The sequence below is a fragment of the Sminthopsis crassicaudata genome, chromosome 3 (genome assembly GCF_048593235.1).
Source record: "Sminthopsis crassicaudata isolate SCR6 chromosome 3, ASM4859323v1, whole genome shotgun sequence".
Classification (NCBI taxonomy): domain Eukaryota; kingdom Metazoa; phylum Chordata; class Mammalia; order Dasyuromorphia; family Dasyuridae; genus Sminthopsis; species Sminthopsis crassicaudata.
In genome coordinates this window covers 649,494,092-649,518,396 of record NC_133619.1, presented here as the reverse complement: position 1 = coordinate 649,518,396, position 24,305 = coordinate 649,494,092, and the positions used below count along the sequence as shown (strand labels likewise).

The 24,305-nt window shown below is 60.6% G+C and overlaps 2 protein-coding genes and 1 long non-coding RNA gene across 6 annotated transcripts; 2 read left to right on the top strand and 1 right to left on the bottom strand.

Moving 5' to 3' along the window:
- The first annotated feature begins 91 nt into the window (after window positions 1–91).
- On the top strand, window positions 92–8,778 carry NAT14 (N-acetyltransferase 14 (putative)). The gene is made up of 2 exons (XM_074307254.1): window positions 92–458; window positions 7,752–8,778. The coding sequence occupies exons 1-2, from the start codon at window positions 387–389 to the stop codon at window positions 8,295–8,297; spliced, it is 618 nt and encodes a 205-aa protein (XP_074163355.1). The 5' UTR covers window positions 92–386; the 3' UTR covers window positions 8,298–8,778.
- On the bottom strand, window positions 3,057–9,607 carry LOC141564601 (uncharacterized). 2 transcript variants are annotated; one of them, XR_012488664.1, is made up of 4 exons: window positions 9,418–9,607; window positions 6,547–6,652; window positions 5,170–5,305; window positions 3,057–3,914 (listed from the first exon to the last, which is right to left on the bottom strand). It is a non-coding gene; the product is annotated as an uncharacterized LOC141564601 (long non-coding RNA). The 2 variants fall into 2 exon arrangements; XR_012488663.1 differs by lacking the exon at window positions 9,418–9,607 and having other exon boundaries at window positions 6,547–7,303.
- On the top strand, window positions 9,055–22,779 carry SSC5D (scavenger receptor cysteine rich family member with 5 domains). 3 transcript variants are annotated; one of them, XM_074307250.1, is made up of 13 exons: window positions 9,079–9,428; window positions 11,374–11,400; window positions 11,911–12,219; window positions 12,321–12,404; window positions 12,475–12,585; window positions 13,287–13,595; window positions 14,349–14,666; window positions 16,974–17,093; window positions 17,295–17,612; window positions 17,941–18,696; window positions 18,776–19,090; window positions 19,176–19,331; window positions 20,789–22,779. In XM_074307250.1, exons 1-13 carry the CDS (start codon window positions 9,404–9,406, stop codon window positions 22,711–22,713), a joined length of 4,773 nt encoding a protein of 1,590 aa, XP_074163351.1. In that variant the 5' UTR covers window positions 9,079–9,403; the 3' UTR covers window positions 22,714–22,779. The 3 variants fall into 3 exon arrangements, with proteins under 3 accessions (XP_074163353.1, XP_074163351.1, XP_074163352.1); XM_074307252.1 differs by lacking the exon at window positions 11,911–12,219 and having other exon boundaries at window positions 9,055–9,428; XM_074307251.1 differs by lacking the exon at window positions 12,475–12,585 and having other exon boundaries at window positions 9,080–9,428.
- Window positions 22,780–24,305: the final 1,526 nt, after the last annotated feature.

The window sequence follows — 24,305 nt, the reverse complement described above, 5'->3', positions numbered from 1 at the left end:
TTTTCATCAGGCAGAACCACCCCCCCCACGTCCAGAATGGAATATTCCGTCCGTTCCTAAGTGCCCTCCCCAAGATGAACGGAGGCGGGGCCCTGAGAAGGGCCGGTCGACTCGGGTCTGGTGGGAGAGCTGGCCGGCCCCTGCAGGGGCGGGGAGGGTGAGACCAATTCTCGCTGAGGTGGAGGGAACGTGTACGCCCGGACAATTCCATTGCTGAAGGGGGGTCGAGGGCAGCAGAGGAGGTCGCTGAGGGAGCTACTATTATCTCCAAAGGGAGGGGGAGGACAACTGAGGAAGGAACCATTGCCGAATCTGCGGGGGGAGGCGTTCCCTCCCGTTCTCCCGCAGGTGGAAGGACCTTCAGCTCCCAGGGCCGCAGGGGTGATATGGCCCCCGACCACCTGTCCGTGAGGCAGATGCGGGAGGAAGAGAAAGCCCTCGTCGTGGAGCTGCTGAAGGTCTAAGGCATGGGGGACGGGGGGGAAGAGAAGGGAGGGGGAGGGGAACGGGCTAGGTAGCCCCCCCACCCCAGCCCGAGCCCTGGATCTACCCTAAGGCAGACAGTCCTCTGATTTCCACGTGTCCCCACCGGGCCCCCCCACAAAGTGACCATGGGCCCCAGGGCCTGCTGCAGCCCTTCCCCCCATGTGGATGAACCAGGTCTATTCCCTGCCCCCAATTCTCTCCAGTCCCTCCCCATAAACCCACAAATCCTTGCCATATACTGCTCCCCCCCCACACACACAGTCCTTCCAGAGGCCCAACCCGCCCCTCACCCACAGGGTATTTAAAGCCCTCCCCCACTCCAGCCTCTTAACATGTTGGCCCTATAGCGCCATTCATTCATTGCGTCCCCTTTGAGCCAGGCACGGTGCTAGGTAAGGGCTACGGGACTAGACCCCAGCGGACTCTTCTCCCCACCCCCACCCCCTACACTCGCGCCTCTGCCCCGCCCCCAACCTGCCTTACTTTCCCGGCCGACGCTACAAAGTAGCGAAAGTAACTACAAAGTAACAAAGGTTAGAAGGGTGAAAGTAGCTACAAAGTAACAAAGGTTAGAAGGGTGAAAGGCCTTGCGGGGCTCTGGGCTAGAGCTGAGTCTGAGGGAGGGAGGGGGAGTCCCAGGAGAGAGGAGCAGCCTGGGCAAGGGTAAGGAGGCAGGAACTGGCCTTCTGGGAGCCGCAGTTTGTGCAGGGTGACTCAAGTGGGGGGAAGCTGTGGCTTGATGCCCCATTGGGAAGGGCTTTAACTACCAAACCCCAAAGTCTCGACCCTCCCAGTCTATAGAGAGTAGCTGGACACTGGGATAGGGGATGACAGTTCTGGAAAGTCCTTGTGCCAGCACGGGGCAGAGTGACACCTGAGCAGGATGGAGAAGGTCATTGAGAGGCTTGTGGCCTGGGGAGAGGAGAGGAGAAGAGGGGTCTGGGGATCCAGGGCCCCATTCCCTGGGACTCTCCAGAAAAGTGGAAAGACCCCATGAGGGGGGCACCCTGCCTCCTCCTGGGGAGCCAAGCAGGGGCTTGTCGGGGAGCCCGAATCAGCTTTTGGGCAGCTTTCCTGCCCAGCCTTAACTGCTCTGCTCACCTTCCCTTTTCTGGGTTAAATGTCCCTAGGGGCCTGGAGGCCCTCCACCATTCCTGGTTGCCTGGAATTGGGACCTCCTCTTCTTTAACAGGGTGTCAATGGGGCCAAATACAGTAGATGAAATCTTGTCCAGATGAGCAGAGCACCCGGGATTATCACCTTCTCCCTGGTCCTCCGCTCTCCCCACAAAGCCCAGATGTATTTGTTTCCTCCACATCCCTCCTGCTGACTTCCTTTGAGCTTGTGGTTCACCAAGCACCCTGGATCTTTTTCTGACATACTGCCATCTAACCATGCTGCTCCCCCCCCCCTATCTTTCTGACCATTATTCCATTAAGGCAATGATTTTACATTGATCCCAACTGAATTCCATCTTCTGAGTGCAAGCCCCATTTTTGAACCCATCAGAACCTCTTGGATCCTGAGCATCATCCTACACGCTGCCGATCTCTCCCTCACCTTGGGGTGTCTCATTTAAAGAGTGTACAGTCCCTTTACCCAAGTCAGAGCTGAAATAGCCTGGAGCCCAATCCAGATCTCCCGGGCACTCCCCTGGAGACTTTTTGCCTGTTTTTGTTAAACTACAAACAGCTGCTTGTTGAATCCCATCATCCAGTTAGCTCTAAACCCATCCCACACTTTTCCTTCTTTGCTGCAACATAGCACGAGCTGTTTTACGTAATGCTTCCTAAGCTAGATTTGCAGCACTCTCTTGGGCTGTCATTTTAAGCATTTTGTCTCCCTAAAAATGATGGTAAAAATCTGTAATGACCACTTTTCTTTTTAAAATTTTGGTAATCTTATCACTGGGCTACACTTCTGTGCCATGGAAAGATGGAAGGAAGGAAGGAAGGAAGGAAGGAAGGAAGGAAGGAAGGAAGGAAGGAAGGAAGGAAGGAAGGAAGGAAGGAAGGAAGGAAGGAAGGAAGGAAGGAAGGAAGGAAGGAAGGAAGGAAGGAAGGAAGGAAGGAAGGAGAAAGAGAGAGGAAGAAAGACTCAGACAAAATCCATGTGAATCTGACTGAGTCTGAAAATGTCCATCCCATTCTGTACCCGGAGTCCATGTGCTCTCTGGCAGGAGGGCAGTCTCAAGCTTCCTCAGGGGATTATCCGAATTATGGTTGGTCACTGCATTGATTGCATTGATCAGAATTCTTAAATCCTTTATAAATTTGTTGTTATTGTAGTTATTGTATTGTGTTCTCCAGGTTCTGTTCACTTTCCTCTGTATAGATTCTTTCCAGGTTTCTCTGAAAATCTTTCTTTAGGCATTTCTAATGCTACATTAATATCCCAGTACATTCACGTATCATAACTTGTCCAGTCATTCCTTAATTAAAGGGCACCTTTCATTTCCAGTTCTTCACTATAACAAAAAGAGCTACAAATATTAATGCACTAATGGATCCATTTTTCTTGTGGATCTCATAGTGGTATAGATGAGTTCAATGATAGGCATGTGTGGTGCGGCAAACCCCAATTCAAAAATGCTCAGAGATATCTCAAAGTGAAGAACAGAAGTTTTATTAGGATCAGTCCTCTCACTCGAGTCTCAGAGGGTTCACAAAGACTGTGAGATAATTTAAATGGTCAGTGAGAGAAAAAAAAAATGACAGAAACTCTTCGCCCACCCACTCCTGTTAATCCTCCTAAAATCATTGGCAAACTCAACCTTTATTCCTGGAATATAGGTGGGCTTTTGTGGCAAGAGGGGCTTGGTTATGCAAGACTTGCTTCAAAAGAAAGAGTCTGTTCTGCTTCTAAGGTTAATAATCAATTAAAATAGTCTAAGCAGACTTGGTTTTCCACTGGATTTTCTCAATCAACAAATAGAGATCAACCAGTTTGTAGACTTCTCCAATAGCTCCAGGCCATTAAATACTGAGATCCTTCTCTAAGCATTTAAGTAAAGGTTCAGGAGGTTATCTCAGTTATTTCTGCTAGAAGAACAAGTCTTTTGCTCTTCTTCCCAGAGCCTTAATGATTAACAGATCTTTGGTACTGCTCCACAGTTATTATTCTGAGAAGTCCTCAGTTTCCCTTTTCACTCAGGCACAATGTAATGATTTGGGGGGATATAATTTAAATTCCTTTCCAGAATGGCCACACCCATTCCTCCAGTACACCTAGTATACCCAGTGCCTATTTTCCCTGAACCCCTCCGGCATTTATCATTTTCCTTTTTGGTCTTCTTTGTCAATCTGATGAGTCTGAAGTAGAACGTCACAGTTATTTTAATTTGCATTTCTCTGATTAAGAATTATTTGGGACATTTTGTGCATGTGTCTGTTGATAGATTTCTTCTTTAGAAAATGAACTCTTCAAATCTTTTGAGGGAAAAGGAAAAAAAGAAGAGAATCAGCTTTTATATAGCATCTCCTATGTTCCAGGCACTGTGCTAAGTGCTTTACAAATATGATTTCACTTTATTTCTGTACCTATTTTTTCTTAGGAATTTGAATCCAGGGGGCAGCTAGGTGTCGCAGTGGATAGAGCACCAGCCTTGAATTCAGGAGGACCTGAGTTCAAATCTGGTCTCAGACACTTAACACTTCCTAGCTGTGTGACCTTTGAATCCATTTTCTGTATATCATGGATATCAGATTATGACATGTTTTTGATGTTCTTGATGAAGCATTATTAGCTCTCTATAATCCCTATTATTCCCTTTTTGAGATTCCATCCCTTCAGTGAACTGTTCTAGAAATGTTTTAGAAATCAAAATCAAGCTCTTGGCTTATCATGCTCAAATTCTGTTTTCTCCCCTTTTTGGAAAATCATTGCCCTCTTTGGTCTTAAAACACCTCCCATTTCCACCCCTTTCAGGACTCAAGAATGGAGTTCATCAAGGGCAGCTATTTCCTTAGTCATCTTGAGGCTTAACTCTTCCACCGTCATGTGTGACCTTTTGTTCCCAAAGTCATTCTCCTTGGCAGAAAAAAAAGAGCAGCTCTTCTCTCTGCTGCCAGCTAGTGGTCCTAACCACTCCCAGCAAGCTCCCTCCTCCCAATATAAGCAAAGGAGCCCTTTTTGGTTACCTTAGCTCCCTTTCTCAGCCTCAGGCCATTCTGAGCTTTAGCATTCTTGAGCCTGGTATCAGATTCTACCATTCATATCTGTCTCCTGGCCTTGTTTGCTTGTTCCTGTATGTGCCTTCCCAGAATCTAGATTCTCTTGTGTTTTTTTTTTTTTGTTTTTTTTTTTGTTTTTTTTTTTTTAGGCTGGGATTAAGTGACTTGCCCAGGGTCACACAGCTAGGAAGTGTTGTGTCTGAGACCAGATTTGAACTCGGGTCCTCCTGAATTCAAGGCTGGTGCTCTATCCACTGTGCCACCTAGCTGCCCCCAGAATCAAGATTGGGTAGTGAGTTCCCTGTGCATCCAGTGTGTTCTCCAACAAACCTTATTTTTCTTCCTTACTTGAATGGCCATTCATGTCTTCAGAGCTTCCTTGTTGAGCATCTCCCATCCTATCTGGGCTGATTTGTCTGGAACATTTTAGTCCCCGGCATCCTAGCCTTCTTTGGAATCATTTTGACTCTGCTTTTCTGAAACGTAGCCCTTCATTCCAATCTATACCTACCTTCCTTCTGCTCAGGTGGAATGTTTACTTTGCCCTGGATTTCTGCCATTTCTTCTCCAGCTGCTATTACTGAATAATTACTCCATCCCCGGTTACTGAGAATAATATTCAGTTTTCTCCTTGTTCATTCTTCTACCTTTGAAGAGGATGAAATGATCAATAAGCAAATCAAGAACAGCAGCAGCTGATCTCCTTTTGGTAAAGGGTGGGGGAAGAAGGATGGAGGGAGAAACAGAAGAGAAGAGAAGAGAGGGAGAGAAAGCTTTAACAGATATCTGAATCTTGTAAGTCTCTCATCGTTACTGTCGCTTGCCTTACATCTGGCTTGTCACCTGTTTCCCAAGCCATTTATCTAAGGTCTTCTTCTGGCCAGATGGTCTCTAGTACATATACTCCAATGCTAACATCCCTGTCTTTTCCTCTGGCTACCTTCCCCCAACTACTCGGTCATCCTTCCCCACTCTGTTCTGCATGAGGATATCTTCTCAACATCCAGGGTCACCTCCATCTTCTCAGAAAAAGAAATGGAAGAACAGAAGCTTGCAGCTTCTTATCTCTTTCTCATTCTTCATATGTTGAGTGTTTCGGTCTAATGACCATTAAGTTTGTTCACAAGAAATGAGTTAAAACACCTACCCAGTGCTGCCTCTTTGCCACATCCTTATTACTTTTCTTTTCTTTTTGGCAAGGCATTTGGGGCTAAGTGACTTGTCCAGGGTCACATGGCTAGGAAGTGTTAGGTATGTGAGGCCCAGATTTGAACTCAGGACTTCCTGATTTCAGCACCGGCGCTCTACCCACTAACCTATTTCTTTGGAGGAGTTAAACTCATCTAGTTCTATCCCAGCCATGGCTTTCTTTCATTCCTCAGAGGATAAATCTGTTTCCTTGTATGGTACCTTTATTACCCTCTTAGAACTTGGGATCTGAGCAATAGTTGGAAGGATAAACACGTCCCGGCACCAGATTGGCTCGAGGGACCGGGGTTGGGAGCTGGGATGCCTGGGAAGGGGGGGGGCTGCTTTAGAAAAGGGGTAGAGTGGTGGGCAAAGCCAGCATGCATTTATTTAAACCAGGCCCTGTGCTAAGCTTTTTGTTTACAAGACAAAACCTACTCCCTGTCCTAAGAGAACTCACAGTTTAGTGGAGGAGACAGTGGTACAAACCACGAGTGGCAAAGAGGAGACTGGAGATAATGGGGGGAAGGCACCAGGGGGATGGCGCCTGGGAAGGCAAGGAAGTAGCAGTGAAGGGTGTGAGTTCTGGGCTGGGGGCAGTCCAGAGAGGGGAGCTGGCACATTCACGGAACAGCCCGTTATGCAGAAAGGATGGCGATAAATGCGTATGATCAATTGATTATTAATAAGCAACTATTACCTCATTTGATCTTGGGCCCCATTTCAAAGTTGAGGGAACTGATGTAAGCAGGTTGAATGACTTGCCCAGAGCTCAATGCACTATCCACTGAGCCACTTTGCTGCCTCTGCAGAGAGAAGAGCAAATGGAAAAATGGGGGTGGGGCTTTAAACCCAAGGGAGAGGAGGGCTGGGGCTGGAACATGGCCATCTCAGGCTGGCGAGGGAACCGGAGACAGCAGCTGAGCCCACCGAGCCGGGGGACAGAGCAGGGGAGATGAGTCCTGCTGTGGAATCGGTGGCCGTCCGGATCAGGAGCTAGACTGGCCACGGAGGGCCCAGAGTCAGGACAAGAGGGAGGCTAGCCCGAAGTCCGGAGCTCCCTGGATGGGGACAATGGCTAAGCTTGACTCTGGGAGAGCTGGAGGGGGTGGCCCTGACAGCTGCACCCGTGGAAGGGCCCTGGCCCCAGGAGCCCTCCCTCCACTTGGCTGCTGGCCTCTCCTGACCTCCTCTGGGCCCTCCTCCTCAGCGTTACCACCATCCCCTCCCCAGACTGTTCCTGCTTCTGTTTTCCCTCCCTTGAGGCTCCTCTGGCTCCCTGGCTCTCAGTCCCTCCTTCCGGTTCCCTTCTTCTCCCCACGTCCACACCAGGCTCTTCCCCACTTTGTGCTGACCCCCCTCTTTCTGCTCAGCCACCTGCCCTTCCCCTCCGGCCTTCCCACCATCCTCCTGCTCTTGGGACTCCCTCCATGATCTCCCCAACCCAGCAGGATCCCTGCCCTCCAGACCTTGACTCAGTTTCCCCCACAATGTTTGTCCTGCCCCTCCCTCTCCCTTTCCCACCGGCCCTTCCACTTCCCCTTCTGTCCCTGGAACCATCCCCCTTCTCCTCAGACCCCACTGAGCCCCTCCATTGACCCCCATATTCTCCCATCCCCCCCAGGATCTTTCAATCTTTCCATCTGGTGTCCACACCAGGCTCCCTCCCAAAGTTTCCGACTCCCAGAAACTTAGCACAGTGCCTGGCATATAGTAAGGCTTCATTAGAGTGTGATCTGCCCCCGACATCCCAGCAGCCCCCTGTCCTTGGTGACCCCCCCCCCGGTCCCTTTTGGGCAGCCCTCTGGCTAGTCCTCACTAGCTCCCCGCCCCCTGCCCTTCAGTGCCCCCCAGTGAGGACCCCTCTCTTCCTTTGTGCCCCTGACCTGTGCCCTTTGTCTTCAGGATGGGGTGAAGGACACAGAGAACCGCGTGGCCCTCCACGCCCTGACCCGGCCTCCCGCCCTCCTGCTCCTGGCCGCTGCCAGCAGCGGCCTCCGCTTTGTCCTGGCCTCCTTTGCCCTGGCCCTGCTTTTGCCCGTTGCCCTGGCCGTGGCCGCCCTCAAGCTGATGGTGCGAATGCGATGGGGTTCCCTGCCCTCGCCCTGCGGCCCGGGAGGCCCCTGGGTGGCCGTGTGGGGCTCTGACGACGTGTGTGGGGTTCTGGCCCTGAGCCCCGGGGCCTCCGGGGGCAGCCTCTCCGTGGCCCGCCTGGCCGTGGCCCGCTGGCACCGTCGACGTGGCGTGGGCACGAAGCTGCTGGCCTTCGCCGAGGCCCGAGCCCGGGCCTGGGCCCGCCAGGAGGGGGGCCCTCGGGCCAGACTGACCGTGCCCGCCCCGGTGGGGGCCCGAGGGGCCACGGCGCTCCTGGAGGGAAGAGGCTACCAGCCGGAGGGGGGCTGGGGCTGGATGGGCCACACGTTCGTCAGGGAATTCACCAAGGAATTCTGATGGCCACGGTTGAGCCCCCGGCCAGCGCGGGGACCGGGCGCCGGACTGCCGCTCGCAACGCCCGCCCTGCCTCCCTCTGGGAATGGCACGGCCCCCCTCCAGGGAGTGACCGCGGGGACTCGCCCCTTCCCCTTTGCAAGCTGCCCCTTGGGGGCCAGTGACCCCCTCCCCTCTGGGGAACCTCAGGCCCTCCGACGAAGCTGAGCCTGCCAGGACCCGCCACCGTCCTTGCCTTGTCCTCCCCGAAGTTCCCCAGAGCCCTGCGCCCGTCAGCTGACCCGCGGCCTCGGCCTTCCCCAGGACCCTCCGTGAGCTCCCCTTTTCGGGGCCCCGGTGGCTTTGGAGGCCTGGCCCAGGCCCCTCCCCGCCCCCCTCCTGGAGAAGGGCCTCTGCCTGCCTGGCTCTCCCCTTCCCTGTCTCCCCCACATGTTTTCATCCCCATTGTTAATAAACTCCGAGGCTCCGCGCCTCCTGCCCCTGATGCCTTTTCCAGATCTCGCAGCCCCTTTCCGAGGCCGCCTGGCGCAGGGGAGGTGGAGGCAGGGAGGGGGAGGTCCGAGCCTCGGCCGGCCGGGATGAGCTCAGGCCGCGGCCTCCCTGCCAACCTTGATGACTCACGCTCCCCATTAGCACATTTTTTCCGCCCCACATCTGCCTGCTGGGCTGGGGGGCGAGTGGCTGCCCCGCCCCCTCCGCCCCCCTTCCCTCCCCCCCCCTTGGCTCAGCCTGGCCATCCCCCTGCCTCCGCGCCAGAGACCGGCAGCGGCTCCTTGGCCGAGCGCGGGCCCGCCCGTGGGGGCCCTGACAGACTGGGGGCATGAGCAAGCCGCCCCCACCGGGACAGCACGGGGCGGAGGGGGCGGGGGCGGGCCTGGGCCGCATCCCTGCAGCGGGTCTCCCCCCAACCCCCCTCGTCCCCGCCCGGTCCCCCGCTGCCGGCACTGTTTTCCTGCCTTCCTGGAGCCGGCGTGTCCCCAGCCCCCGCCCCTCCCTGGCCCAGGGCGCTGCCTGCTCTTCCCCGGCCTCCAGCCTCCTCCCACAGGCCCTGGGCTCTCCCCCGCCCCACCCCCGCCCCCCAGCCCGCTCCTAGGGGCTCGCTCGCAGACATGAGGGTCCTGACCTGCCTCGTCGGTGAGTGACTCCGGAGCCCGGGGGTCCCGCCCCAGCCCTGGCCCCGCCGAGCCCCGCTCCTCCTCGAGCTCTGAGCCTGCTCTCCCTAGCACAAGGACCGGGGGTCCCGGCCCCAGCCCTGGCCTCCAGCTCTTCCTGCTGCTCTTCCTTCCCATGAAGGACCCAGGAGTCCCAGCCCTGCCCCCCTTCCTCATCCTCTTCCTTCCCATGAAGGACCCAGGAGTCCCAGCCCTGCCCCCCTTCCTCATCCTCTTCCTTCCCATAGAGGACCCAGGAGTCCCGGCCCCAGCCCTGCCCCCCTTCCTCATCCTCTTCCTTCCCATGAAGGACCCAGGAGTCCCGGCCCCAGCCCTGCCCCCCTTCCTCATCCTCTTCCTTCCATAGAGGACCCAGGAGTCCCGGCCCCAGCCCTGCCCCCCTTCCTCATCCTCTTCCTTCCCATGAAGGACCCAGGAGTCCCGGCCCCAGCCCTGCCCCCCTTCCTCATCCTCTTCCTTCCCATGAAGGACCCAGCAGTCCCAGCCCCAGCCCTGCCCCCCTTCCTCATCCTCTTCCTTCCCATGAAGGACCCAGCAGTCCCAGCCCCAGCCCTGCCCCCCTTCCTCATCCTCTTCCTTCCCATGAAGGACCCAGGAGTCCCAGCCCTGCCCCCCTTCCTCATCCTCTTCCTTCCCATAGAGGACCCAGGAGTCCCGGCCCCAGCCCTGCCCCCCTTCCTCATCCTCTTCCTTCCCATAGAGGACCCAGGAGTCCCGGCCCCAGCATTCCCTTTGCCCCTCTGGCTGCCCGGCCCTACGCTCCCTTTCTCCCGTTTTAGGGACTCAGCAGCCTGCCAGTCTCCACCAAGAGAAGTCCAGACAACTAGTCCCCCTCCCTCTTCGGGGACCCAGAAATGGGGTTCCCCGCGCCCTGCTCCTCCTCCGCAGCCCAGCACCCCCTGAGCTCTGTTCCCTTCCAGGGTCCAACCGCCTGGTCCTGAAGCCGGGGAGCGGGCCGGCTCTTGCCCTCCCTGCAGGGTCGGGGCTCCATGGCCTCTGGGCACCAGCCACCTCGGGTCCTTCCCCTGGCTTTGGAGATCCAGATAAGCAGCAGCCCCCCCCCCCCTTCCAGAAACCTGGAGTCCAGGCTCTAGCTCTCGCTGCCCGATCCAGCTCCCTCAGGACCAAGGGCAGGAAACGCCCCCCCCATTCAGCTCCCTCAGCATCAGGAGCAGGCAGGGATCTCTTCAGCTCCCTCAGGACCAGGAAACGCTCTCCCCCCCTTTCAGCTCCCTCAGGACCAGGGGCAGGCAGGGATCTCTTCAGCTCCCTCAGCAGTAGGAGCCCCCCCCCCCCATTCAGCTCCCTCAGCACCAGGAGCAGGCAGGGATCTCTTCAGCTCCCTCAGCAGTAGGAGCAGGCAGGGATCTCTTCAGATCCCTCAGGACCAGGAAACGCTCCCCCCCCATTCAGCTCCCTCAGCACCAGGAGCAGGCAGGGATCTCTTCAGATCCCTGAGCACCAGGAACCCCCCCCCCCCCTTTCAGCTCCCTCAGCACCAGGAGCAGGCAGGGATCTCTTCAGATCCCTGAGCACCAGGAACCCCCCCCCCTTTCAGCTCCCTCAGCACCAGGGGCAGGCAGGGATCTCTTCAGCTCCCTCAGCAGTAGGACCCCCCTCCCCCCATTCAGCTCCCTCAGCACCAGGAGCAGGCAGGGATCTCTTCAGCTCCCTCAGCAGTAGGAGCAGGCAGGGATCTCTTCAGATCCCTCAGGACCAGGAAACGCTCCCCCCCCATTCAGCTCCCTCAGCACCAGGGGCAGGCAGGGATCTCTTCAGATCCCTCAGCACCAGGAACCCCCCCCCCCTTTCAGCTCCCTCAGCACCAGGGGCAGGCAGGGATCCATTCAGCTCCCTCAGCACCAGGGGCAGGGACCCCGCTTCAGCTTCCCTCATTTCTCTTCTAGCTGTTCTGATGGGGATTCAGGCTGTGGGTGAGTGCTCCCTGCGGCCCCGTTCCCCCTCCCTGGCATCTCGCCCTTGGCCTCCCGCCGCGCCTCCCGCTGAGCTTGGGGCTTTAGCTCCAGCGCCCACTGGGCCCCCCTGCCCTCAAAGGCTCCGGCGTGGGGGCGCCCTGGCAGCCGCAGGGAGCGTACAGCAGGCTTTATCCCCGGCCCCCAGGGAGCCTCACTGCTCCCTCTTGCTGCCCATCGCCAGGCCCCCTCCCCAACAGGGACACAGGTATCTGCCCACTCCTTCCCGCCCCCCACATCAGCAAATGTGCGCTGCCCCAGATCCCGCTCCGGGCCCTGCCCCCCCCCCCCAATGCACCCAGGCCCTCCGTGACTCAGCCCTTGAGCCCCCCAGACCCGCCCTCCTTAGAGCCCGACTTTTCTCGGGCTCAGCCGTCTGATCTCTAAGGCGCAGGCCCCCCAGGGCCGAGCGCCCTGAGCCCCCCCAAAGCCCGAGAAGCCCCCTGGGCTAGCCGAGGTCCCTCGTTGCAGAGCGGCTGCGCCTGGCGGGGGGCCCGCACGGCTGCGCCGGGCGGCTGGAGGTGCGGCACGGGGGGCGCTGGGGCACGGTGTGTGACGACGGCTGGGACCTGCGGGACGCCGCCGTGGCCTGCCGGGAGCTGGGCTGCGGGGGCGCCCTGGCCGCCCCCGCGGGGGCTTTCTTCGGGGAGGGGACGGGGCCGGTGTGGCTGAGCGAGCTGGCCTGTCAGGGCTCCGAGAGCCGCCTGGGCCTCTGTCGCCACCGGGGCTGGAAGGCCCACATCTGCTCCCACGAAGAGGACGCCGGCCTCGTCTGCGTGGGTGAGGCCCCAGCCCCCACCCCGCCCCCGAGGGCCAGCACCGGGTGGGTCCCCCCTCCCTCTGGAGCCAGGGCCCTCCCCACCAACCCCCCCTCCCTGCAGGTCAGCGGGCCGCCAACTCGAGGCCGGATTCGGCGGAGCCCCCGGAGCGGGAGCTGTGGGCGGAGCCCTCCCCGACCTCCCCAGGTGAGACCCCCAGATCTCCCCCCGAGGGGGCCGGAGAGCCTCACACTGACCCCTCCCCTCCCCTCGGCAGCCCCTCCCCTCGCCGGGACTCCGACCAGCAGTGCCCAGAAGGCCCTTCGGCCCCCCAAGCTGCCCAAGTCCACCCGGGCCCCTGTGCCCACTCCCAGCGCTCCCCAACAGGGTGAGTGACCGGCCGGCCCCGCCCCCTCCCCTCCCCTTTCCAGTCCCGGCCAAGACCAGGCCTGGCCCGTTAGGAGCGCTCAGGCAAAGGAGGGCCCGCCCCGGCTTCTAACTTCCCTTTCATTCTTCCCGCCCTGAACACCGGAACACCTCTATGTACAATTTCCCCTGCCCCTCCCCCCTGTGTCCTCCCTCCAACTCCCCAGCCCCTTGCCCCTCCCTCCCGGACCCTCCCTCTAACTCCCCAGCCCCTTGCCCCTCCCTCTCAGACCCACATGTCCAACACCCAGTTTTGCCTCCTGCTAAGACCCAGCCATCTGAAGTAAACTGGCTCTCTAACAATTGCACAGCACTTAAATGGCTACCTATATGACCTTTTAGGGTTTCATTGTCAGCTCCCTCCCACCCAAAGACTCAGGTATCAGGGCCCCTGCTCCTTGCCCCCACCTGTCTCAGAGATCTGGGAGTCTGTCTCCTCCACCCTGCTGTCCTCAGGGACCCAGGTGTCCCCTGCAGAGTCAGATGAAGCCCTGGTTCCTGGGTATCCAGGAATAGAGCTCCCCAGAACATGGGGCCCACTGAGACCCCAGCATCCAACCCCATGCCTGCCAGCCCCCAGTTGCCACCCTCCTCAGGGATCCGAGCCCTAGGCCCCAGGAAGGCTTAAATGAAGGTCTGGCTCACTGGGTCCCTCCTTGGCAGAGCGGCTGCGCCTGGCAGGGGGGCCTCACAGCTGTGCCGGGCGGCTGGAGGTGCTGCACGGAGGCCGCTGGGGCACGGTGTGTGACGACGGCTGGGACCTACGGGACGCCGCCGTGGCCTGCCGGGAGCTGGGCTGTGGGGGCGCCCTGGCCGCTCCTGGAGGGGCCCGCTTTGGGGAAGGGACGGGTCCTGTCTGGATGGACGATGTGGGCTGTGGGGGTGGGGAGCAGGCCCTCCAGGACTGTCCCCGGAGTCCTTGGGGACGCAGCAACTGTGACCACACGGAAGATGCTGGACTGGTCTGTGAAGGTGAGCCACAGACTCCCTGGCCCTGCCACTGCCTGATTGGGGGGGGGGTCTTAGGTGAGTCCCTTCCTGATCTAGGCTGTTTCCCCCTCTGTAATATGAACTGGCTACATTAGACAATGGTGAGGGGCCCTGTTTTTCATGATCCCATGTATATGGAAGAGCTTATCCTGTAACAGGAGCAAGGCCTTTCCTCAAGTTATGAGGCAAGGGCTCCAGGGGTGACTTCTCCCTCTGCCACTTCTAGAGCTTCCTCTGGGTGCCAGAGGCTCCATAGGCACGCCTCTCCCCAGCACAGCCTCAGCTGCTTCCCAAGGCTATCTGCCCCATCCTCCCTCTCATCCCTCCCATCATCCTCATGAGCAGGAACATAAGGGAGAAACTGGGAAGGAAGAGTTCCCCAGTTCTCAGCTCCCAGAGAGCTCTTCACCAGCTGACTGGGACAGGCAGGAGGCAGGAGGCAGGAGGCAGGAGGCAGGCAGGGCCGCAGAGGGACATGGAGGGAGTGGCGCAGAGCCAGAGTGATGGGCTGGGAGAATGGACTGCTGGAGGGGCTGGGACATGGGGGATCCCCAGTTCTCAGATCTCTTCACCAGCTGACTGGGACAGAGGGGACATGCGGGGGTGGCGCAGAGCCAGAGTGGTGGGCTGGGGGCATGGAGAGTAGACAAGAAGGTAAGCTGGGGGTTTAGGACAGTGGGGCCCGAGGAGAGTAGTGCTAGCTGACTCTTGCTCTTCCTTCTCCCCATGCCTTAGGCCCAGCCCCCCGCCTGCGCCTGGCCGGGGGTCCCAACGGCTGTGCCGGGCGGCTGGAGGTGTGGCACGGAGGCCACTGGGGCACGGTGTGTGACGACGGCTGGGACCTGCGGGACGCTACCGTGGCCTGCCGGGAGCTGGGCTGCGGGGGAGCCCTGGCAGCCCCTGGAGGGGCCTTCTTTGGGGAGGGGGCTGGGCCCATCCTGCTGGATGACCTGCGGTGCAAAGGGAACGAGACGTCACTGGGCTTGTGCCCAGCCCGTCCTTGGGGCCAGCATGACTGTCACCATCGAGAGGATGCAGGGGCCGTGTGCGACGGTGAGACCTCCTCTGCCCCCCGCGCCATCCCTCCTGTAAGGCCCCGTCAGTGGGTCCTCCTCCCCTTTCCATAGTGTGAAGGCCTCGGAGATGAAAGGCACTTCAGGGGGGCCGAGAGCCCACTCCACAGCTGAGGAAGGGCTCTCCACATCCTCCTGCTGGACAGCTCCCAACAAATGGGAGGCTTCCCACCTCCAGCCTCATGGGCCTCTATGCCCCTGGTTTTGCTGGGGAAGCCCCCAAAGCACAGATCTAGCCTCCCTTACCAGGAATTGCCCTCTGACCGTTTGCAGTCAGCCAGCATGCCAGCCAAGGTGCCAGGTGCTGGAGGGAGAGGGGAAGGCGAGCAGGGCCTGCCCACAAGGGTTTCCCAGTTTACTCCGTACCAACTGTGGATGAACAAAAGGGAGAAAGGAAAAATAGTAATTCAGAGGGGGTTGGAATTCATCCCAGGGCAACTGGGATCTTAGAAAAGAGATCTAAGTGGGGATGGGGAGAGCAGGAGGCTGAGATGAGGCATGGGGGATGGCCAGGGAAAAGGAGCCTCAGCCAGGAGACTGGGGTCCCTGGGAAGAAGTGTAGGGAACCTGCAGGAGTGGGGAGAGGGCTTTGAAAGCCAAAGGATCCATATTTGATCTTGGATGCAATAGGGAGCCACTAGAGGTTATTGAGGAGGGAGTGACATGGTCAGAACTGCAGTTTTGGGAAGATCACGTGAGGGACTGAAGGGAGGATGGATTGAAGGGGGAGAGACTGGGGGCAGGGAGCCCCCTCCTCCGCCAGCAGCTGCTATCCTAGTGGGGGGGAAGGGAGGAAGGCTGCATCAAACCGCTCTTTTGTGTCATCATTTACACAGCTCCTTTTTCCATTTACATCATATTGACTTGAAGGAAATTAAAGTTAAATGGGGCATTATTCCATTCCTGTTATGAAACTGTGGTCCTCTGCAGACCCTAGGCCTTTTCCAGGCGACTGTAGCTTAGCAGGGCTTTTCTGGTCTGGAAACTTTTGAACTCCAGTGTAAAATTGCAATAAGCCTTAAACTTCACCTCTTACATTTCAACTCCATGTTCCAAGCAGTCAGTGCTTCTGATTTGGGTGGGGAGGGAGGAGAAAGGGACAAAGAGAGATAGGGACAGAGACAAACAGAGACAGAGAAGGAGGGAGAGAGGAAGAGATAGAAGGAGGGAGAGACAGGGACAGACAGAGACAGAGACAGGAGGGAGAGAGAAAGAGATGGAGGGAGAAACGGACAGAGAGAGACAGAGACAGAAAGAGGGAGAGAGAAAGAGATAGAGGGAGGGAGAGACAGGGACAGAGAGAGACAGAGACAAAAGGAGAGAGAAAGAGACAGAGACAAAGAGGAAGGGAGAGATAAGGACACAGAGAGACAGACAGAGAGGGAGGGAGAGACCAAAGACAGAGAGACAGAGACAAGGAGAGGGAGGGAGAGACAAGGACAGAGAGAGACAGAGACAGAAGGAGGGAGAAAGAGACAGAGATAGAGGGAGGGAGAGACAAGAACAGAGAGAGACAGAGACAGAAGGAGGGAGAAAGAGACAGAGATAGAGGGAGGGAGAGACAAGGACAGAGAGAGACAGACAGAAGGAGGGAGAGAGAAAGAGACAGAGGAACAGGGATACAAAGGCAGACAGACAGAAATGGAGGGAGAGACAGCCAGCCAGAGCTCTGAAATTGCTGTCATCTTCAAATGAGATGATTTGGCGTCTTTGTCGTTGTCCCCGTGATAAAAAGCTAGCCCAGTGCCGGGGCCACTCCACTGGCCACCTCCCGCCCACAGAGGGTGGTTCCTTTGAGTTTGGCCACTCAGTCAGTTCGGAATTCAGCTAACGGGACAAATAAAGGGGGTTCGTGGAGAGTGTGCGCGAATACGAGCCCCACGCCCGCAGGAATAGTTGGAAGAGTTCGTGGACCGCTGGCCAGAGCACAGGCAAACTGGGCGTCATTCTCCCGGCCTGCTGGTGTCTGGGCCGGGCCGGGCAGGGGGCTTTCTCTCTTCCTGGCTTTGGGGGGGATTTCCCACAGCTCACATTTCACGGCTTCGCTTCTAGGACCTATAGCATCATCGCCATAAGAGTGTGATACAGAGAGATGGGCCGGGTCTCTTCCCCCTCCTGTCCCTCGGGCCCCATTTCTTCCTAACTCTCTCTGCTCCCGCTCGTTCCCCTCCCTCTCCTCCTGCCCCATCCCTATAGACCGCTCTTTGCCCCCGTCCACTCCACGGGCGAGGGAAGAGGAAAGGCAGGCTGGGAGGCTTCAGGAGTGCCTCTTCTTGTACCCATCCAGGTCTGCCTCTGGGCTTGCCCACTCCAGGCAGCAGCCTTGAGGCCCCCGGGACTCCAGCCCCCACTGAGAGGCTCTCTCCTGCCTCTCCCACAACCCCGCTGGAACCAGGCCCTCAGGAGGGTGAGTGAGAAGCCAGTCTGGCCCCGGGGCCTCTGCTTTTCCACGGGAGGGGGGACCTTGACACCTGAGCCCCAGAATCCTGCTCTCAGCTGGTGTTGGAGCCGCCCCCGGGCCACACTGCCCAGCAGAGGAGAACTCTGTCCAAAGTCTCACAGTCTCCCTGCCCCTCAGGCTGCCCCCGGCCTCTGCTCTCTCCCACAGGTGCCCCCCGCCTCCGCCTCGTGTCCGGCCCCAGCCGGTGTGCTGGGAGGCTGGAGGTGTGGTACGGCGGCCGCTGGGGGACCGTGTGCGATGACGGGTGGGACGTCCGAGACGCCGCGGTGGTCTGCCGAGAGCTGGGCTGCGGCGTCCCCCGGGAGCCGGGCCCTGCCGCCGGCCGCTTTGGCTGGGGGGAAGGCCCCATCTGGCTGGACGACGTGGCTTGCGCCGGGACTGAGGTCCGGCTGGCCGACTGCCCTGCGGCCCCCTGGGGGAAACACAACTGTGCTCATAACGAAGATGTGGGGGCCACTTGCACAGGTAAGATGTCCCTGTGTGCCACTGGCCCTGCCCTCAGGGCTCCCATCCCCAGCCCTCTCGCCATCACCCTGGGGGAGCTTCTGGGGGGGCTCACTGAATCAGGCAGGACTTCTCAGAAAGGGGATCTCTTTGCCCGCCCCTGGGAGGACTTCCTGAGGAGCCTGGGAGGAGGCTGAGAGCCGCCCCACAAGGGCCCAGGCTAAGAGAAAGCTGGCGGGAGGGGACCCAAGGGGGCTTCCTGGAAGGGACTCCCCGCGCAGAAAGGCAGGATCCAGGCATGGAACGCTGGCCCCCCTCTTCCCCACTGTCCTCTCTGTTACCTCCCTAGGGAGTCTGGGCTCTGACACAGTCTCAGACCCCTTCAGCTGGAGCTGGGCCCCAGAGCCACGTGGGGACGGACAGGGCTGGCCCCTCAGGAAGTGGACCACTGAGAAGCCCAGGGACACAACTGCCCAGCCGACCACTAGCAGCCCTGGGACGACTGCGGCCAAGCCACTGGGGAGGACTCCACAGAGCTCCAAAAAGTGGGCTACAAAGAAACCCCGGAAACCTACCGTGCGACCCCCTGGACAATCAACCACTAAGACTCCGAGGAGGCAGGCAACTCGGGTCCCACAAGGCCAGGCCCCTCCTCAACTGACCACACAGACTCCCCGAGGCCGGACATCCCCGGCCTCCCCTAAAATGACCACTCGGGCTCCCCGAGGCCAGACCTCCCGGGCCTCCCCCAAACCTGCCACGCAGACGCCCCGAGGCCGGACGTCCCAGGCCTCCCCCAAACCCACCACTAGGGCTCCCCGAGGCCGGACCCCGCCAGTCTCCCCACTGCTGACCACTCAGAGCCCACGGCCCAACATACCCAGGACATCGTCACAAAGACAACTTCCCCCGGTTACCCCAAGCACTCGAATCCCAAAGGAAACAACTGCAGCGGATCGAGAGGAGAGCTCCCCCGACAGCTTGGCGGGCCCCAGCTCTCCCGGGCCGGAGGCCGACGCCAGCACCGGAGCCCCGCCGACCTTGTCCACAAGCACAGCCAAGGATCCGTCTCCCCTCCAGGCCTGGCCAGGCTCAGGAGAGTGGGGTAGGACTGGAGCTGGGGGGGAAGAGGGCCGGGGAGAGAGGCCCGTGGGGGCTGACCCCAATCCCGTCGACACGTGCAGGTCTCTTTCGGCTGCGTCTCTCGGACGGGCCCGATCGGTGCGCCGGGCGGCTGGAGGTGTGGCGCGGCGACCTCTGGGGAACAGTGTGTGACGACGGCTGGGATCCCCGAGACGCTGCCGTGGCCTGCCGGGAGCTGGGCTGCGGCGGGATCCGGCCCCGGGTGGGCAAGACCTACTACGGGTCCGGGACTGGCCCCATCTGGTTGGACGACGTGGCCTGTGTGGGCATCGAGGCCTCCCTGGGGGACTGTCCGGCCTCCCCCTGGGGGACCCACAACTGTGACCACCAGGAAGACGTAGGGCTCACCTGCACAGGTAGGAGGCGTCGGGGGCCCGGTGAGGGGGCCCTTCGGCCGGCAGGGAGCCCAGAGACTCAGGCTCTTCCTCGCCTGTGCCCCAGGGGACGTGGAGAATGAAGGCGATCTCCCCTGGGCCTGGGACACCAGCTCTGGAAGGGGCATGAGCCAGGGAAGCCCCCCCACGGCTCTACCCGGATCTACCTCTGCTCCCAGCCGCCGCCCCGCCCCTCAGACCCCCTGGGGCCACGGAGATCCAGGTGAGGGGCCCCGGGCTAGGGAGGAGGGTCACGCTGCTCAAAGGAGGGGGGGAGACCCCGCATGGTCCCAGGGTAGCCACGTCCCAGCCCCAGCCCAGTTGGGTCCTAGATACCTACAAGGACAAACCAAGGGACGCCCTCAGAACCCCCCATCCCCAGGAGCACATCTGGGGGGAGCCCAGAGAGCCCCCCAGGAGCACATCTGGAGGGAGCCCATAACCCCCTCCAAAGCACATCTGGAGGGAGCCCAGAGCCCCCAGGAGCACATCTGGAGGGAGCCAGAGACCCCCCTGAGAGCAAGCCCCTTAACGGCTGCTTCCCTCCCGGCCATGGGCAGTCCCGTGCACGTACATCCAGACCACACACTCACACTCTGCCCACCCTCAAGTCTCCTCCTCCACCGGCCCCTCCCATCTCTGCCCCCTCCCTTGGCTGCCTTCCTGGTCTCTCTGTGTCTCGGGGTCAACGGGACCCCCCTTCCCTCCCGCTCCCTTTCTCTGGCTCTCCGAGGTCGGCCCCTGAGCCGAGCCCCTCCCTGCCCTGCGGCCGCCTCTCTTGCAGGCCCTCGGGCGCTCCGTCATTTTCCGGGCTCGGCCGCAGCCTGGCCTCGGCTGGCAACTTTTAGGCACCTACTGTGCGCCGGCGCGTGCCGCGTGCCCAGGGCGGCGAGCTGCGCGGGGTCCAGGAGCTTGCGCACGCACACGGAGGGCGCTCTTCCGGCCAGGGTTCTAGTCTCGGGGACACCCCGGAGGGGCCCTGGAGCCATGAGGGGGGGCGCACGCCAGGCGCAAGAGGCCCAGAAAGGGAAGCGCGGGGTGAAGGGATTGTAGCCTTGCTCCCGGGGGCAAAGGGGGGCCCTGGGGCCTCCGCTTTTCGGGCTCCTTGTAGTGACCGCCTGGAGGAGGGGCGGGGAGCCTCGGGAAGGCCCTGGGAGGCGGAGGCAGCAGCGGGCGCAGGACCGAGGGGCCCCGGAGAGAAGAGGGGCCCGGAGGAGCGAGCGCCCCGCTGTGCAAGGCTGGAATGGGGACGGAGGCGAGCCCAGCTCCGCAGTGGGGGCCTCTGGCTTTGGGACCAGAGCTGGGGCGGCCGCCCGAGACCTGCTCGGGAGGTCGGGGCTCCATGGGGCCCCTGGGGAGGGGCGGGGGCCGGCGCAGGAGGAGAGAAAAGGGAGCGCCCAAAGAATGGCACCAAACGCTGAGGGGAGGCCGGGGAGGGCGGCGGAGTCTCCGGCCCGCGCCATTTGTCCCCGGCCCCCTCCTCCCCCCCCCCCCCCCCCCCCCCCCGGATGCACCACGAGCCCGCCGGGGATGGACACCAGAGGGCGTCCTGGAGCCTTCCTGCAGTCTCACCCCTGCTGAAAGACTCAAGTCTGCCCAGCAACTGATGATGTCATCGTGGCCTCTGTCCAATGGGCCTCCCTCAGAGTGACCCTGCCCCTTTCTGCTTGCTCTCCCCAGATTTCCAGGGTCGCTCGCGCCCAGTGGCCCCCGAGGAGACCCCCGGCCCAGATCTTCAGCTGACCACGCACCCCAGTCCACAGCTGACCCCTGAATCTAGCACACATTTGACCCCCGATCTCAGACTGTCTCTGACCACTGACCCCAGTCCCCGTCTGAGCCCTGATTTAGACAAACAGCTGATCTCTGACCCCAGCCCACAGCTAACCACTGACCCTGACCTACAGTTGACCCTTGAGCCCAACCCACGGCTGATCTCTGATGTCAGCCACAGACTGACTTCAGATGTTGTCCTAGAACTGACCTCTGACCCCAGCTCACCGCTGACCTCCGACTCCTCCCCAATGTCGGCGGTGACCTCCAAACCTGACCAGCTAATTGCTGATCCCGGCCCACAGGGGAGTCCTGACTTTATCCCAGAGCTCACCTCTTCCTCTGCCCCACAGCTAATACCTGATGTGGCCCCACAAATGACATCTGATACCAACCGACAACTGACCATTGAGTCCCTCTCACGACCGACCTCTGATCCTAGCCCACGGCTGACCCCTAACTCTCCCCTAGACCTGACCTCTGACCCTAGCCCACGGCTGACCCCTAACTCTCCCCTAGACCTGACCTCTGACCCTAGCCCACAGCTGACCTCTAGCTCTCCCTTAGACCTGACCTCTGACCTTAGCCCACAGTTGACCCCTCACTCTCCCCTAGACCTGACCTCTGATCCTAGCCTACAGCTGACTCCTAACTCTCCCCTAGACCTGACCTCTGACCCTAGCCCACAGCTGACCCCTGAATCTCCCCTAGACCTGACCTCTGACCCTAGCCCACAGCTGACCCCTGAATCTCCCCTAGACCTGACCTCTGACTCTAGCCCACAGCTGACCCCTGACTCTTTCCCAGACCTGACCTCTGATTTTAGCCCACTGTTAACTCTTCCCTCCACTGCACCACAATTCACTCCTGATTCTATCTCCCACCTGACCTCTGACTTGTCCCTGCAGAAGCCTTCTGACCCCACCTCCGCCCCAGTGCTGACCTCTCAACCCTCGCAGCTGACCCCCACCTTTAATCCCACCCAAACTAAACTGGTGCTTGGCCCTTCTCTAAGCCCAGAGATGACCAGTGCCCACAGGCGGACCCTGCATGTGCCCTCTTGGACAGAAGAGGCCCTAGAGCTCAGCCCCACCTCCCAGCAAGCCAGAGTGCCCTCTGCCAGCTCAGGGACGGCCTCAGAGTTGGTGCCCCTGCAGTCCTCCTCAGGGCCCCCAGTTGAGCCTCTTGGCAGCACACAGCCCCCCCCAGCCCTTGGCAAGGGTCCAGCTGGTCCCCTCCAAGCCTCCCCACCCCCCTCAGAGATGGCCAGAGGTCCTCACCCTGCCCCCGGCTCCAGCCCTGAGCCTTCAGAAGCTCCATCCAGGAGCCCCGCGCCTCCCCCGACCCCCGACCCCATTGCCGGGGACTCGAGCATCACTGTGGCCACGGTGCCCACCGTTAACCCCGGTCCCGTCCCTGCCCCAACACCGGAGCCCAGCCCCAACCAGGCCATCCCCAAGCATCCCCCAACAGCTGGCTCTGGGGGGGTCTCGGATGGTCCTCCAGCCCCCCGGGACGTGGAGACGGGCCAGTGCGTGGGGGCCGCCGCCCCGACCGTCCTTCGAGTCATGGCCTGCGAGCCGCCCGCCCTGCGGGAGCTGGTCGACGCCGTGAGGGACGTGGGGAAGCAGCTGCGGATTCTGACCCAGGCGGTCCAGCAGAACCGCGATGAGAGAAGGGCCGCGGGCCTGGAGCTGGGGCAGCTGGTGGAGGCCATCAGAGGCCTGGGGGATCTGGGCCAGACCCTGCGAGGGCTGGTGGAGGCCTCCCGGGCCCCCCCGGCCCCCGGACTCCAGGAGGAGGAGGAAAGACCGAGAAGAGGCGACGTGTGAGCGGGCCAAGGCTGCCCACGGACACAGGGGCCCCCACCCCCAGCCAACAAAGCCTCCTGAGCCCCATGCCTGTGCTGCTTTAATTGAGTCCATTTCCTGAGCACCTACTGCGCGCCCAGGTTTGGGCTGATACTTAGCAGAGAGAAAGGGAGGAGAGCAGGAGCCTGGGCCCGGCGCTCGGGGGACAAGGGGGAGGAAGGGAGTGAAAGGCAACTGGGGGTCTGCATGGGGCACCGAGGGAGGGGGTGAGCCTGTGGGGGACAAGGAAGGAGGCGTCCAGCTGGGAGGGACCGCAGCGGCTCACCACTGCCCCCTCCTGCCCGGGTGCCCTGTGATACTGCCCCCTCCTGCCCGGGTGCTCTGTGATACTGCCCCCTCCTGCCCGGGTGCCCTGTGACACTGCCCCCTCCTGCCCGGGTACCCTGTGATACTGCCCCCTCCTGCCCGGGTACCCTGTGATACTGCCCCCTCCTGCCCGGGTGCCCTGTGATACTGCCCCCTCCTGCCCGGGTGCCCTGTGATACTGCCCCCTCCTGCCCGGGTGCTCTGTGATACTGCCCCCTCCTGCCCGGGTGGAGAGGGAGCAGGGTCTGGCAGAATTCTCCTTGGAGAAGGGTTCCAGTTGCCCATGATCCTCCGGAGCAGGCAGGGCCCGGCTCTCCACAGATTCCTTGGGGTTCCTCAGCCCCTGAGACCCAGCTCCGCCTGGGTGCTCCCGCTGGGTGACCTTGGGCCTCCCCCCGGGGAATCCCCCGAGATGGGAGGCTCAGCCTCGAAGATCTCTGGGTGCCCCCACCACCTTTGGCCAGCCTTGCATTTCCTCCCTCAGGCAGAGAAAGGGACAAAGCGTTCCTGGCGGCCGGCGGCAGGGCCAGGGAAGGTCAGGCCTTCTCACCGCCCCTAAGCCTGGGCAGGGAAAGGCCAGGAGGGTCCAGTTACTGGGGGTGGGGGGGGCAGTGGACGAGGGGGAGGGTCTGGGGGTCCTGGCGGGCTGACGGGCTCCGGCCAACTGCTTGGGAGCTCTCCGAGCACGCCGGGAATCTCAGCTTCCCCTCACCCGGTAAGCCGGCGACGTAAATAACTTCTGACTGGGCCCCTGGGAGGGGCCGTCCGGGGCGAGGTGCCCACCCTACCAGGTCAGGGGAGGCTGGGGGACAGGACACCTGGGTCCAGGCCTCCCCCAGAGCTCCAGGCCAGGCCTACTCCCAGGTCTGCAGCCCCTCTCCCTGTCACCCACTTGCAGGACCCCCAAAGAGCAGGGCCCCAAATCCTGGGCGGGGGGAGTCCTGCTGCACGTGGGAGGCAGGGTGGGAGGCTGAGGACCCTCACCCCCCTCCCGGAATGGAGAAGCCTCTGGGCCAAGGGACAGCCCGCCTCTGGGCACCCTGCCTACTCCCTGGCCCCTAAGTGTGTGCTTAATTACCCAGTTATCCTATCCCAGCTGGCCTTTAAGCTGGAACATCTGGCCCAAGGGCCAGAAGCCAGAAGCCGGCAGGGCTCAGCCCCCTGCTGACCTACGCCGGGCCTGCCCAGAGACCCTCTGAAGGAGCGGTCAAGGCCCCCCACCAGTTTCCTCCATGGACCCCATTGCT